General features: G+C 45.2%; 1 protein-coding gene across 2 annotated transcripts; it reads left to right on the top strand.

Annotated features, from left to right (window-relative positions):
* The first annotated feature begins 514 nt into the window (after positions 1-514).
* On the top strand, positions 515-10,806 carry LOC118589484 (keratin, type I cytoskeletal 28). 2 transcript variants are annotated; one of them, XM_036196802.1, is made up of 8 exons: positions 515-1,016; positions 1,600-1,682; positions 2,356-2,512; positions 4,492-4,653; positions 4,734-4,859; positions 8,928-9,145; positions 10,361-10,416; positions 10,627-10,806. In XM_036196802.1, exons 1-8 carry the CDS (start codon positions 573-575, stop codon positions 10,767-10,769), a joined length of 1,389 nt encoding a protein of 462 aa, XP_036052695.1. In that variant the 5' UTR covers positions 515-572; the 3' UTR covers positions 10,770-10,806. The 2 variants fall into 2 exon arrangements, with proteins under 2 accessions (XP_036052695.1, XP_036052696.1); XM_036196803.1 differs by having other exon boundaries at positions 573-1,016; positions 10,349-10,416; positions 10,627-10,774.
* Positions 10,807-16,017: the final 5,211 nt, after the last annotated feature.

Here is a 16,017-nt window from a genome sequence, read left to right as displayed (position 1 = left end):
CATGGGCCAAGACCATACATAGGTGTCATAGCTACGGAAAGAAGGGCAAATTACCAAGGTTGTAGTCATTTAAATTACATGTGTTTTTGGTTCTCATGGGATAAAATACCTGTTTCTGTATCTAATGATCCTTCATCCACCTTCGTGGTAAGCCAGGCAGACAGGGCCCTATCTCAGTCCCACTTAGCCTTCAACACTCTATTAGCCCCTGCGCTAGGTAATAACAGTATGTTCATAGGGTCTCTAGATGAAAGAAAAGGGTTACTCACTCAAAATTAAAAGTCAAAATAATGAACTTAATATAGAACTAAGCCCTACTTTGTGCACGATAACAAATATCCTGAAGCAACACCGGGAGATGTTAGGCATTAATTATTTTTTAAATCGCCCAATTATACATCATTTCATGCTAATCTAAATGATGCTGTTTCTCTCTCGGCAGACACCTCTCAACTCAAGACAACCCCCATATCTGTGTATAAAAAGCTCAAAGAACCCACAAGCCGGGGATGTTTTGCCCTTCTTTGAAGTTACAGCTGCCCACAGACAAGCGGAACATTAGGTCTTGCACCATGTCTCTCAGGTTTTCTGGCGGATCCAGGCATGTTGGCCTGCAGTCCGGATCCCTCAGGCCACACAGCGGAGGAGCAGGCTTTGCAGGCAGCAGCGCGGGCGGCAGTTCGGCTGCTGGTAGTGGATTTTCTTGGGCCTTAGGAGGGACACTGAGCGGTACTCCTGGTGGGAGCCATGCCACTGGTGCCCTGGGAAATGCTGCTGCTGTTGGCTTCTCTGGAAATGAAGGGGGTCTCCTCTCTGGGAACGAGAAGGTCACCATGCAGAATCTTAACAGCCGCCTGGCCTCTTACCTGGATAATGTGAAAGCGCTGGAGGAGGCCAATACCGAGCTAGAGAGACAGATCAAGACTTGGCATGAGAAATACGGACCGGGATCTTGCCGTGGACTTGATAATGACTACAGCCGGTATCATCTGACCATCGAGGACCTTAAAAGCAAGGTAAGAGGCTGGGGAGATAGCTCAGCGGTTAAGAGCACCTGACTGCTCTTCCAGAGGTCCTGAGTTCAATTCCCAGTACCTACATGGTGGCTCACAACCATCTGTAATGGAGTCAGGTTCCTTCTGGTATGCATGAAGATAGAGCACTCATAAACATTAAAAAAAAAAATGCATGGATAAATTAAAAGCAAGGTAAAAATCACAAACCTGGAACTAGCCAAAATTTTAAAACTTAGTAACTTCCAGCCAAATCACAAAGAGGAATGTGTGATGGCTGTTCTCTAATTTGTATTTAATTTTAATAAATAATTCTCATTACTCAAAATTCATGAATATCAATGTAACTAATATGTTCATTCCTACTGTTTTTTTGAAATACATTTATAGACAATAAATTGCTTTATTCTAAACATAAGACAATTATGAGAACAAATTTAAAACATTGCTACTTTTTTAAAAATTAAATTCTAAATATTTTGATAATTGCCTAAATTAAAAATTGATGCAAAGGCTTAATTATTTCTTAAATAATAAATAACAAAAGCAAAGTTATTTCTTCTAACTCCCGTTTAATTTCTTCTAGATTATCTCGTCCACGGCTGCTAATGCTAATATAATTCTGCAGATTGATAATGCCAGACTGGCTGCTGATGATTTCCGACTAAAGTAAGTGACAAATGAGAGTCGTGGCCCCAAAATGAATTTCCGGTCTGTCTATGTTGTTTTTTAAAAAAAAAAAATGTTTCGTTTTTGTCTCAAGTAAAATAAATTATAACCCCAAAGAGTAAAGGAATCAAAGGATTTCTGATCCAAAACAACAGTCAACTTGAGTCAAAATGTAATATATTCATTGCATCCATGGAATAAACTGTCCGCGTAGCTCCAGGCCTGCCTAAAATAATGCCAAGCACAAAAGTAACCATAGTTCAGTGACTAGTGTTCATTCCATAAGAGTGTTAACTTAGGTAAGATTACAGAAAAGGGTGCTTTTGAGTAACGGTGACAGGCACTGGAATTGGTGTGATTGGTTAGCGGCTCATCGTCCCGCACAGAACCAGAGGAAGGGTCTTTCTCTGTGCATAGCTGTTTTGTTTTGACAGGGTCTCACTGTGTAGCCCAGACTGGTCTAGAACTCACAATCCTCCTGCCTCAGCCTCCTGAGCTCTTGGATTACAGACACAGGCTACCACCCAGGGCTTCTTCTGCGGATTTTTATACTATCTAGAGTCCTGATTTGGTTTTAGATGTCCGGTTGACATCGGGTTGAGGCTGACACCTTCAGGTTCTTGGAGAGGTCTAACTTGCACCGAAATTCATTTCAATTCACCTCCCCCACAAGGTATGAAAACGAGCTCACCCTTCACCAAAATGTAGAGGCAGACATCAACGGACTGCGCCGTGTCCTTGACGAGCTGACCCTCTGCAGGACGGACCAAGAGCTGCAGTATGAATCACTGAGTGAGGAGATGACGTATCTCAAGAAGAACCACGAAGAGGTAGGAGACGCTTCACCTAAGTCCTGTCACAACTCCGTGAGTGGAAATTGTAGGGAGGGAAGGTGCTGCAATCCCAGCATTCATCTGTGCTCGTGGAAATCACACATGGCACCTATTTGCCTCCCACAAGAACATTAGAGGAAGGAAAGTTAGAAAGGAGAGGGGTGTTGTACAGCATAGCACTGGAAGAATAAGGCCACTAGGGTGTGTTGGGTGGCAGCAGAGTGACCCCCAAACAAGATAACCAGAGCAAGGGCCTGGAGCACAGTGGGATCCATGTCCCCTTAAAGTCACAGCAACTGAAAGAAGGCAGCTTGGACTGCACTGAGCATGGGGTAAAAGGCCACCCACCTTATGACACCCTGAGAGCCTTTCCTATACCCTGTGGTGGGTGCTAACTGCAAATAATTTGATTTTGAAACTCCACAGCAACAAGAATTTTTCTTTATATGGAATCTTACACAGAACTTCAAAGTACAGAAACAAGTTAATAGCAGCTTTTCAGGGGTAACGTGTGTGTGTGTGTGTGTGTGTGTGTGTGTGTGTGTGTGTTCTTAACTAGAAAGTCAGATTTAAATGACATCAAAATCTGGTTTAAGAAAACAGAAGTAGACCGCATGGTGGTACACTGCTGTAATCTTGGTACTTGAGAGGTGGAGGCAGGCAGGGGATTGTGAACTGGAGTCCAGCCTGGACTACATAGCAAGTCCCTGTCATCAGGGTCTAGGGCAGAAACCTGAGAATCAACCATTTGCAATATGGTTTCAGTTCAGATGAAAAGGTGAGTTATTCCATGAACCAGTGGGGATCGTCGCTTTGCTTGAGAACCCTGAAGGACAGACTGACAGTACCATCCTAGACAAACTCCTGAATGCCAAAGCTGGAGAAGGGAACCACTAAGAACCAGTGCTCAAGAATCAGGGAGCCCTGTTCATTATCCCTTCTGACCAGATCCCAGCAAGCAACTTAGGCCTGTTTCTTCCCTGCTCTGTACCTTAGGGTCCTAATCTGTGAAGGGGACTGTCTGCTTCCTAAAGATGCTCAGGCTTTTAGCACCTGCTCAGAACAGTGTCCACATCCAATAGTCGCTGAATAAATGACAGCTAGTGACCCACAGGTGAAAAATTCCACAATGGTTGGGACTTTACGGGGGGGGGGGGGGGTAGTTTCCACCACTCTAGTCCATCAACCTGAAAGTTGACAATTATTTGTTGAATAAATTCGCTGGTCTTTGTAATCCTTTCATATTTTTTAAGTGGGAGATACGGTTGTCTGTTTTTTATTATATTTTACTTATTTGTTTGTGGGGGAGGACCATGCACATGCTGCAGTATGTCTGTGGAAGTCAGAAAAACTTTCAGGAGCTGGTTCTCCCCTTCCACCCTGTGGATCCGGGCATTGAACTCAGGTTGTTTGGCAGCAAGCACCTTTTCCAGCTGAGCCATCTCACTGGCCTCTGGTGTGGTTGGGCTTGGTATGGTGGTTCAGCTTTTATGTTTGTTTGTTTTTCGAGACAGGGTTTCTATGTGTAGCTTTGGCTGTCCTGGAACTCACTCTGTAGACCAAGCTGACCTTGAACTCACAGAGATCCACCTGCCTCTGCCTCCCAAGTGCTGGGATTAAAGGCGTGTGCCACCACCACCTAGCTGGTGATTCAACTTTATAATCCCAGCAGTTGGGAGACTGAGGCAGGATGATCCACAGATTCAAGGCCAGCCTGGTCTACAGAGCAAGTTCTAGTTTAGTCTAAGCTACAGAGTGAGACCCTGTCTCTTAAAAACGAGGAAGGAAGGAAGGAAGGAAGGAAGGAAGGAAGGAAGGAAGGAAGGAAGGAAGAAAGAAAGAAAGGAAGGTGGGAAAAATGGAGGACTGGTATGAACGCAGATTAAATAGGACCCATAAAGGACACATTACTCTGCAAACTTTGGGACCTATAAAACCCTCTCAGATAGCTTATAGTCACTTGCGCTTCGCTCCAGGAAATGAAGGTTCTGCAGTGCTCAGCGGGAGGCAATGTGAACGTGGAGATGAACGCGGCCCCCGGCGTGGACCTCACCGTCCTGCTGAACAACATGCGAGCCGAGTACGAGGCTCTGGCTGAGCAGAACCGCAGGGACGCCGAGGCCTGGTTCCAGGAGAAGGTGAGGGGAGCCAGACCTGCTCTGTCTTTTCCACACTAGCCGGCCAGACTCAGTGTGACCCTGTGCACCCTGTCTTCCAGAGCGCCACGCTGCAGCAACAGATCTCCAATGACATGGGCGCAGCCACCTCGGCCAGGACGGAGCTGACAGAGCTGAAGCGCTCACTGCAGACACTGGAGATTGAGCTACAGTCACTCTCGGCCACGGTAGGTGCTGACACCAGGCCACCTGTGTCTCCTGATTCCCCAAAACCTATGAGAAGCCCTTCTTTTCCTCCCTACAATAAATGCTTGCCAGAGACAGGGGAAGACAGCAGGAAAAACATCCCAGGAAGAGAGGCGGTCTTCCTCACAGACTTCTTGACACCGCTGACGATTTCCTTCCTGGATAGTGCCCAGAATTCATTTTGTTAAAATAACCCGCCTGGCACCCAGTTCCCCTCTGAGCATAGTTCATTGAGTATAGTTCGTTCAACCCCCAGAGCGTGCTGGGCAGCATTGTTCCTACTAAAAAATTAAGGGACAGGACCAGTGGCATAGTTCATTGAGTATAGTTCGTTCAACCCCCAGAGCGTGCTGGGCAACATTGTTCCTACTAAAAAATTAAGGGACAGGACCAGTGTTATTTGACCACACAGGCCAGGATGGGTCACATCAACATCTCCTAACACTGAGAAAACCGTATTAAGAGAGGGTACACGGGGCTGGAGAGATGGCTCAGCAGTTAAGAGAACTTACCACTCTTCAAGGGGACCCCATTTCAGTCCCCAGCACCCACAGGGCAGCCAACAACTGACTAACTCCAGCCTCAAGGCATCTGTCTTCTGCGGGCATTGCATCCATGCATGCAGATACATGCAGGCAAAACACCCCCTACACATAAAGTATTCTTTTTTTAAAAAGGTACACACCAACCCTGACATGGGCACACACCCCACAGAGCCTGTGGCACTCAGCCTGTTAGGCACAGCCAGGACATCGAAAAGACCTCAAACGGTTACCATGGAAACAACCCAGTTCTAAAACCTGCTTTTGGTCAGGACTGTGAGCTGGCAGTATCCAAAAGGCCTGATGCTGAGAATTGTGGCAAGCATGTAGCCCAAGGGTTCCCCGTCTTCACAAGACGTTTGTAAACTCTGGGGACGGTAGGGTGTCACATAAACAAAGAAATAGCTACTAAGCAAATGAGAACAGCAAGCCAACTCACAAAGGAAACCACGGCTCAGTCTACTAGAAAGATCTTTTGATTTAGCAACCTTAAAAACATAGATGCGATGTTCTGCCTCTAAGTAGTATTTAGACAGAGGATGTGTTCTTACCGTTGGCTGAGCCCCAGCTTACCCAGCATGCCCCTCTTTCCCCGCACCCTCAGCACAGCTGGCTCTCTAGACCTTCCTTCCGTGTCCTCTGCTCCCTGAAACCATCAGAACCTGCACGATCTGCTCCCGCTGCAGGGGTGAATTCTCCTTGTGTTTCTGAAAAACAGTGTAGGAAATAAACTCTCAAATTCCTGCATCAGGATTAGAAGAAGCCTTTTCACATAGCAACAATGACATCACGACGCAGTTAGAGTCTAGGTTCAGACCACCCAGTACAACCATTTTCACATAGAAGCAATGAAATCATGAAGCAATTAGATTGGAGGTTCAGATCACCCACCCTGGAAGTAATGCTTTAGAGTCATGCTTTCAGGAAATACCTAACCCCCAAAAATCCATTTAACAGCCAGTGTAACCAAATTATAGAGTAGCACTGGTTAACCTAGTTTCCATACCTGAGATTCTCAGTCAAGATAAATTCTAAGTTCGGTTTCCCACAGGTAGAACACACATCAATTAGAGGTTGGGAGTTATTTATATAAGCAGTCAGGTGTTTGCTTCCTGCGTTGTCCAGACTTCCAAGTTCATCTGGTCCTCGCTCATCAGCACCCAACCTTCCCCTTGGAAGCAGCTGAGAGATCCTGGCCCTCTGACTTCCCAGGGTATTAGTCATCTTAGAAAGCAATACCCAACTACGGGAAGTGAGGTTTCAAGGTTTTGAACTGTGGGTACAGCCCTCCCTGACATCTGGCTATTTGTCATGACTGTACTGGTCACCTTCCGCTTGAATGCTCCTAGAGAGCCCAGCAGCCTCTCCAAACGCAGCAGCCAGTGTCAGGCTGTGTCCTAAGAGTCTCTGCCCAGTAAGACTGATGCCTGCCTGTTGTGATGAACGTCTTGCTACCTAAACTCCTCCTTTGTGATCCTAGGATTGGATCAATACATCAGATATTTGGCATTACACAAAATCATCCTTAAAATTATAACACTGATACTGCAATCAAGAAGAAAGATGGGGGGCTGGGGCTTGCTCATTTGGTAAAGTGCTTGCTAGGCAAACACAAGGCTATGACTTTAATCTTTAGAATTCATGTTTTTAAAAAAAAAAAAAAAAAAAGGCAGGCAGGCGCAGTGGCATGAGCTCATAATCCCAGTGCTGAGGAGTAGAGACGGGGGTCCTTGGGGCCCACTAACCAGCCAGTCTAACTGAATCAGAGAGCCCCAGGCTGACTATAAAAAATGATTAAACAAATAAGTAGATATCACCTGAGGAATGACATCCAAGAGTGTCCTTTGGCCAACACACATACACACACACACACACACACACACACACACACACACACACACACGGAAAGATAAAGAGAAAGCATTTTAAAAACAAAATGCATTTATTTTGTACACTGTACACACTGAACCAAACTGCCTTCAAGAATGCCAGGCAGAGCCTTGCATCTCCTTCTAATCCAGACTTCATTTCCGGTGACGTAAGAGCCACAATCACACTTGGAGAAAAGGAAATTGAGGGAGTGGAAGAGGTGGTGGACATCCCAATAATGACTGATATCAGAAGTAATAACTGCCCAGACATCTACATTTATGTATGATAAGAGAAAGAGGGAAATTGCCACAGTTGGGCAGGGACCAGGTGGCGGGACAAATTACAGTCTATGGAAGGCGAGAGGAAGCGGGATGCACATAGGAGTAGTGTGGACATGATGACCTGCGTGTTCTGAGCTCTGGCCTTGATGGCCCACCCTGTTAAAGGATTCATTCCGTCTTAACTGCTTTAAAGGGGGGCTTCGGTGAATGACAGAAAATTGAGGATGGATCAGAAAAGGAAACAAGAGCCCAGAAGGCCTAGTAATAGGATGAGGACAGGATGAGGACAGGATGAGGACAGGATGAGGACAGGATGAGGACAGGATGAGGACAGGATGAGGACAGGTTGAGGACAGGATGAGGACAGGATGGGAACAGGATGAGGACAGGTTGAGGACAGGTTGAGGACAGGATGAGGACAGGTTGAGGACAGGATGAGGACAGGATGGGAATAGGATGGGAATAGGATGAAGAATGGGATGTTAAGGAGTAAGACTTGGATATAACAGGCAAACACCCCCCCAGGGGGGAAAAAACATTTTCAAGTATAAATCATCCCTTGTGGATTTCTTTCTTTCTTTTTTGTTTGTTTGTTTGTTTTGGTTGTTGTTTGTTTGGTTTGGTTTGGGTTTTTTGTTTTGGTTTTTTGGGTTTTTTTGAGACAGGGTATCTCTGTGTAGCTTTACACCTTTCCTGGAACTTGCTTTGTAGCCCAGGCTGGCCTTGAACTCACAGAGATTCGCCTGCCTCTGCCTCCTGAGTGCTGGGATTAAAGGCATGCGCCACCACCGCCCAGCCCTTGTGGATTTCTTACTGTTCTGTCCCCACCCCAAAGTGCTTTTATATACATGTTGGTCTTAACAGAAATTGTTACCAAAATCTTAACAGTCAAATATCTTCTAGGGGGCCCGTGAGATGACTCAGTGGGTAAGGGTACCTGCTGCCAAGGCCCATAGCCAGAGTTTGATCCCAGGGACCCATATGGTGGAAGGAAAGAACCAAATCCTACAGGTTGTCCTCTGGCCTCCACACGTTTGTTGTGACACATGCCTGCCCCCCCAACACACATACACACACACACACACACACACACACACACACGCACACGCACACGCACACGCACACGCACATGCACACACACACACATACACACACCCCTAAGTAAATGTTAAAATACACAGTCTTAGGGGTCATCCAGTGCCTGTTCACCACCTGGTTAATGCCAGGCTCCACCTCCTATCTTATTGTGGCAGGCCCCTACTTGCCTGGAGAGTGGTCCATCAGATGCTGAGAAACCCAGGGCTAGGTACTGCGCTGGTGATTCCATCCCTTGCTATCCTCTTTGATGTCTCAGAAACACTCGCTGGAGTGCTCCCTGGCAGAGACCGAGGGCAATTACTGCTCGCAGCTGGCACACATCCAGGCTCAGATCAGCGCCCTGGAGGAGCAGCTGCACCAGGTCAGGACCGAGACCGAGGGCCAGAAGCTGGAACACGAGCAGCTGATGGACATCAAGGCCCACCTGGAGAAGGAGATCGACACCTACTGCCGCCTCATAGACGGAGATGAAAAGTAAGACCATCGGGAAGTTCCCCACAACAGCCATGCTCTACCCCTGAGCCTGCCACACTTTGAGCCCATTTTTCTCTCCCGCTGTACAAGGGCATGTCTTTCTCTTGCCTCTAGAACCATTTCCTCTATATTTTGTATGTCCCAGAGGCCCCCTTATCTGCCTCAGATGACTCCCATCCTTCCTGCACAAGTTCCTCATTATTGTCCATGTTAAGCATTGTGATTTCAAGATTTTTCTGAACCCTCCCCCAAGCCCGTGAACATGCCCCCAGGACACATTCTATATGGATGTGTGGCTCCTAGGACATTGCATATTTTATATGTATCTCTCTTAAGCTAGTACATGTCTTAAGTGTTTAATTCTTGGATTTAAAAATCAAATGGGAGGGACTGGGAAGACAGATCAGTGGGTAAATGCTTGTCACATGAGACACTGACTTTGACCCCCAGCACCTATGTAAATGCTGTGTAGTGGTTCCAGCCTGTAACTCCACACCTGGGGTCAGGTCGAGACTGAACGCTGGGTGTTCACTGGCCAGCTAATCTAACTGGCATGTGAGCTGTAGGTTCAGTGAGAGACCCTGTCTCAAAAAATATGGTGGAGGGGCTGGAGAGATATCTGAGAGGTTAAGAGCACTGCTGCTCTTGAGGAGGTCAGGATTCAGGTCTCAGCACCCACACTATTCACAACAATTTGTAACACCAGCTCCTGGGAAGCTGAGGCCCTTTTCCAGCCTCTGAGAGCACTGCATGCATGCGGTGCATATCCGTGCAGTCAGGTAACACTCACACACGTAAGATAAAAGTAAATAAATCTCTCCTTAAAACTAAGGCTGAGAACAATAAAGGAGGATTCCTGATGCCAACCTACACACACTCACAGACACATATATTCACACACCTATACACTCTCACACATACACACTCATGCACATACACATTCACACACATATTCACACACACACACACTCACACACATGCACACACACATGCACACACACCATCACCACCACCACCAAAAGAAAAAACTCAAATGGAAATAAGACTTTTTTTAAATCCTCTTTAGATAACATGTAATGACTTCCTGCTCCTGCACACAAAATCATGTTTTCTTCAATAGTAAAAACTGAGATCTGTTGAGTCAGTATCTCAGTGAAAAGCTTCCAAAGTGATGGGGAACACCAATGTAAAATAATACACTCTGCTCTCTTCCAGTTCCTGCTCCAGTGCAAAGGGCTTTGAATCTGGAAGCTCAGGGAATTCATCCAAAGGTAGCGAAAAGCTCGTTTTATTTCTGCAACAGAAAAATCCCTTCCCATCCATAGCACTCACACATGGTAGCCAACTCTACAGTGAAGTAGTTCTGAACACTAGAAATGCTCTCCAGACACCCCAAAATCTTACTATAAACCCCAACACTCCCTCCCCAATGTGTGCGATGTTGGGAAGAATTCACCATTCACCTGTGTTTTCTTCTCTAGATGTATCCAAAACCACACTGGTCAAGACAGTGGTTGAAGAAATAGATCAGCGTGGAAAGGTTCTGTCGTCGAGGATCCACTCCATCGAGGAAAAGATGTCCAAGATGAGCAACGGGAAAGCTGAACAGAGGGTTCCCTTCTAGCTCTCTCACGCTGGGGGAGAGAATAACTCGGGGGCGGAGCCCGCAGAGCGACACTATTCTATATCTCAGGGAGAACGGAAACGCTTTCTACTATTACAGATGAGTGACCTTAGACAAAATACCTGTTTTCTTTCGCATGATGTTGGGTGTTTCTGTTCCAAATAAATAAAATAATTAATGGGCCCACACTTCCCTTTGCTGATGGTTAATATTGAGTTGTGATATTTTTTTCCTTAAGAGGACCTTATGGAAAACGTTTCCACTGAATTTCACTCTAGTTTTCACAACTATCAATACAATCACGTGGCATATAAGTATTAAATATTCCCTAGGCATAGTCTTTAAATCCCACCATGTCTGCATAGGTGAACTATCTGGGAACCTTCAGAAATTCTCCTGCAACTGGCACAGTCCACCACTAGATGGCGCGTGTCTGGTAGTTTTGCCCAGAACCTATGTCAAGATTACCCACAAACTAGGATGCCATTCCCAGTCTGACTGGAAAAAATCTTTGAACAGATTTACCGCAACGGAGCACATGTTGATGACTTTTTCAAAACATATTATAGAAGCTTTTCCCCAGGAAGGCCCAGACAGAAATATTTTAGGCATTGCAGACCCTAGGTCTATCACAACTGCTCAGCTTTACAATTGCTTTTAACAGAAAGAGCCATAAATTGATGGGCACAACTACTTTAGATAAAATTTTATTTAGAGGCACTGAGATTTTTGAACTGCAAATAATTTAACGTTTCATGAAAACGTTATTTTTTCCATGTTTTCAACCATTTAAAATGTATAGGCCAGGAACTAAGCAATTAAGAGCATTGGCTGCTCTCCCAGAGCACTGGGGTTCAATTCCTGGCACCCACATGTGACTCACAACCATCTCTAACTCCAGTTCCAAGGGATCTAACTCTCTCTCTTTGGGCTCCTCCAGCACCATGCACTCATGTGGTACTCACATATATGCAGGCAAAAAAAAAAAAAAAAAAAAAAAGCCATTCTTACCTCGGGACTGTACAAAAACACATGGTGCCAGCTTTCGATCCTTCCCCACACCAAGACCTGTGCTAAGACTCAAAATCTCGTGAAGTGTGTGACCTTCCGGGTCACAGAGTGGCTCTGCCTTCGGAGAGCTGGTCTGTTAAATCTCAAGTATCTTCCTGATTTCCCTGGGAAGCTCCATTCCGTGCAACAACCCAGCAGCTCCGCGGGAGTTCAAAGAAGCGGAGAAAATCATCAAATGCTTACAAAGTTTCTGCCCAAAATGCACCACGTGAAGCAAGTTCTAGAAGTTATGAGGAGATGGCTTCTTAACACACAGGGCCAGCTACATAACTTGAAAGAGTCTGTGAAATGAAAAGGTGAGGTCCCCATGTTCAAAGCTGATGTCATTGAAGGGTCTAGAGTATGACACTCTTTGCTTTTTCCTCAATTACGTTCTCTGTTGTTGTTTTGTTTTTGGGGACAAAGTTTCTCTGTGTAGCCCTGGCTGTCCTAGAACTCGCTCTGTAGGCCAGGATGGTCTCAAACTCAGGGATCCACCTGCCTCTGCCTATGCTGGGATTAAAGGCGTGCAACATGACCATGCCCAGCTTTTTAAATTATGTTCTTCATTTATCCTAGATTTTTTTTTACGATTTTGTTTTGAGACGGTTTTTTTTTCTTGTTTTGGCTTTAGTTTTATGGCCTTATGCTAGTTAATATCATTCTAAGTAAAGAGGACAAATAAATTTTAGATTATTGCATACAGTTACCACTTGTTTTGTGCCATGAAATCCCAGTTTTAAATCAAAACACTGAAATGATAGAGATCACCTGTATTTTGTAGCTCACATACCCATATTACTTTGTTCTTATCAAACAGTGGAAACAAAAAACAAAACAAGCTCAGCTATTTTTATTTCACTTTGTTATTGTTGTTATTGTTGTTTGGTTTTGGTTTGAGTTTGTTTGGTTTGTGTTTTTGGTATTTTTTTTTAGTCATTTTGATTTAGATATAGCCCTGTTTAGTCTAGAACTCACAATATAGAGCAGACTAACCTTGGACTCACAGAGATCTGCCTGCTTTTGCTTTTCCAGTGTTGGGATTAAAGTCAAGCACCACCACACCCAGTTATAGACTTCAAAAAGTTTATACATACTGGATACTTCAGTCATTCATGCTTCTTGGAACACCCATGACATTTGAAGCGAGTGGGTCACATGGAAAATCCTGGCTCCCTGAGATTGCTGGAGACCTAGCTTATCCCCATCTTAGAGGCTATATACCAAACATTTCCTATGGTGATATTGTGTTCCCCAAAATATTGTGCACCCTAATAAACTTATCTGGGGTCAGAGAAAAGAACAGCCACTAGACAGACATAGAGGCCAGAAAATGGTGGCACTCACACCTTTAATCCTAGCATTCCAGAGGCAGATCTCTGTGAGTTCAAAGTCACACTGGAAACAGCCAGGCGAGGTAACAAGAGTCTTTAATCCCAGGGAGTGATGGCAGAAAGCAGAAAGCTATATAAGGCTTGAAGACCAGAAACTAGAAGCATTTGGCTGGTTAAGCTTTTAGGCTTTTAGTGGCAGTTCAGCTGAGAGCCATTCAGATGAGGACTCAGAAGCTTCCAGCCTGAGGAAACAGGATCAGCTGGGGAATTGGCAAGGTGAGGAAGCTGTGGCTTGTTCTGCTTCTCTGATCTTCCAGTGTTCACCCCAATACTTGGCTCCCGGTTTGTTTTTATTAATAAGGCCTGTTATTAAAATTCGTGCTACAATTTCCCCACTTTAGGTATGTATAGTTGGACTCCCTTGCATCATTGTTAACCAGAATCCAGTGCATGAGGTCATTGCGTATGCTCTGTGCTTACAAAGGCAGTCTAAACCAGGACAGACAAATGGCTCACACACTCCCCCAGGCACCTGCATGCCCCACAGCCCATCAGAACTCACTTTACAGAACACACGTTTGAAGACACAATTACTGAGGATTTCAAGTTAGCCACAGAGAGCACTGGACCAAGGGCAGAACTCTTCTAACAGAGTCTTTGTGTCTGGAGGCTGTGAAACAACTCCTGCCTTGCAGGTGTGCTCAGAGGCCGATGATCTTTGAAAACACTGTCTGCCTGGGATTCCTTTATGTAGGAATGCCCAGGATGGCTCAGGAGTACAGGACGCACTTTACGATGAGAGTGCTGTCGGTACAGAAGGACTCCAAGGGAAGCAAAGCTCTCCAACTCCGCACCTTTTGCTGAAGAGATAACCCAGAATTCCCCAGGTGTCTATTCACAAAGCAATGGATATAGAATTAACCCCTGGGCAAGCTGCCTTTAAGTTCTGTTGGGTTCACAGGGTGAAAGGAAACACTCCATGCTCACACCGTGCTCAGTCACAATCTGTTCTTCCTAGAAAAATGACTCTGCCATTCAGTTCTGTGATTTTCCTGTGCTCAGCAGAAGTTAGGGCACCTGGGCTCTGAAGGAGTTCTGCTGATGAATACATGCTCTTCCCCAGTCTCTGAAGAACCCCACTCCTTTTTACTGTAGTGGGTTTGAATACTTCAAGGTTCTGTGTGGTGGTATTGTGTTCCCCAATATATTGTGCACCCTAATAAATCTATCTGGGGTCAGAGAACAGACAGCCACTAGATACAGAGCCCAAAAGCGGTGGCTAGAAAATGGGTCAGAGCAAGCCATAGCAGAAGCTGGGTGGTGGTGGTGCCTGCCTTTAATCCCAGCACTTGGGAGGCAGAGCTAGGCAGGATCTCTGTGAGTTCAAGGAAATAGCCAGCATGGAGACACACGCCTTTAATCCCAGAAATCCAGCCTTTAATCCCAGGGAGTGATAGCAGAAAGCAGAAAGGTATATAAGGCGTGATGACCAAGAACTAAGTTAGTTAAGCGTTTTGGCTGGTTAAGCTTTTAGGCTTTGGAGCAGCACAGTTCAGCTGAGAGCCATTGGGATGAGGACACAGAAGCTTGCAGTCTGAGGAAACAAGACCAGCTGAGGAACTGACAAGGTGAGGAAACTGTAGCTTGTTCTACTTCTCTGATCTTCCAGCATTCACCCCAATAACTGGCCTCAGGTTTGATCTTATTAATAAGACCTGTAAGATTCCTACTACAGTTCTGAAGAATCAAAACCCATCTAAAGGAGAAGGAATTGAACCACCCTGCTTGAACAGTTAGTTGATTCGTGTGTGTGTGTGTGTGTGTGTGTGTGTGTGTGTGTGTGTGTGTGTTGGTTTTGGTTTGTGATTTGTTGTTTTTGTTGTTATTAACACAAGATCTCATTCTGTACCCCAGGCCTGCCTTCAACTCACTATATATAACCCCTAGGCTGCCCTCGAACTCACAGCAATCCCCTTACCTCAAAACCGGGAGAACAGGTATGAACCATCACATCTGGCTTTCAGCATTCAGTTGTTACCAAGAAAACCACAGAAGTCCAAGATGTATGGGAGCCCTTTGCAGGAAGTAAATTACCCCTGGCTTCCTGTGTGTAGCTTCCATGGGGCATTCTATGCTATTTAATATGCTCCCAAATTGTGTTCAGAGATACTTCGAGATTGTGTGGTTGCAGAATATAATTTTCCTCTGGACACTGGCTTTTTCCTTAAACTTCACATTTCCTGTGACTATGTCTTATTTCTATTAACTCATTCCTAAGTTTTTATAACTTCTTTTCTTCTATCCCTTTTAATGCATCTTAGGTGATTCTGAAGTGGTAGATGATATCTTAATCTGTTTGCAGGCACAAAATGTTTTCATTTTATACAGGAAAATTGAACAGAAAAGCTTCAAAAGAAGAAATATAAATAGCAAAGGGAAAGTATATGGGTGAAGGTGTTTGACATCAAAACTACTTAAGAGTCCTCTTCACTCCAGTCGCCATGGTTTTCACCAAGGCAACAAACAATGGCAATGCCGCCATGAGTGCGGGAGGCAGGGGCCTTCCTACTCTGCAGGCAGGAGGTAAATCAGTGTGACAGTGTGGAGTCAACATGGAAATTCTTCCCCAACACTGAAAGTAGAACTGGAACCGGACCCACCCGAGTCAACACAGCACCGAGACATCATCAGCATATCCCTGTTTGGTGAGTCACTGTTCTCAATAACCAAGATGAGGAATCAACCTGGATGCCGATCAACAGATGGATGGTGTATCAGTTTTTTCTATTGGAGTGATAAAACACCATGACCAAGACAACATACAGAAGGGAGGCTTTATCTGGAGTTTATGGTTCCAGGAGGAT

This window comes from Onychomys torridus, chromosome 8, assembly GCF_903995425.1.
Source record: "Onychomys torridus chromosome 8, mOncTor1.1, whole genome shotgun sequence".
Taxonomy (NCBI): domain Eukaryota; kingdom Metazoa; phylum Chordata; class Mammalia; order Rodentia; family Cricetidae; genus Onychomys; species Onychomys torridus.
The sequence above is the reverse complement of the archived record's forward strand: the minus strand, read 5'-3'. Positions and strand labels throughout refer to the sequence as shown.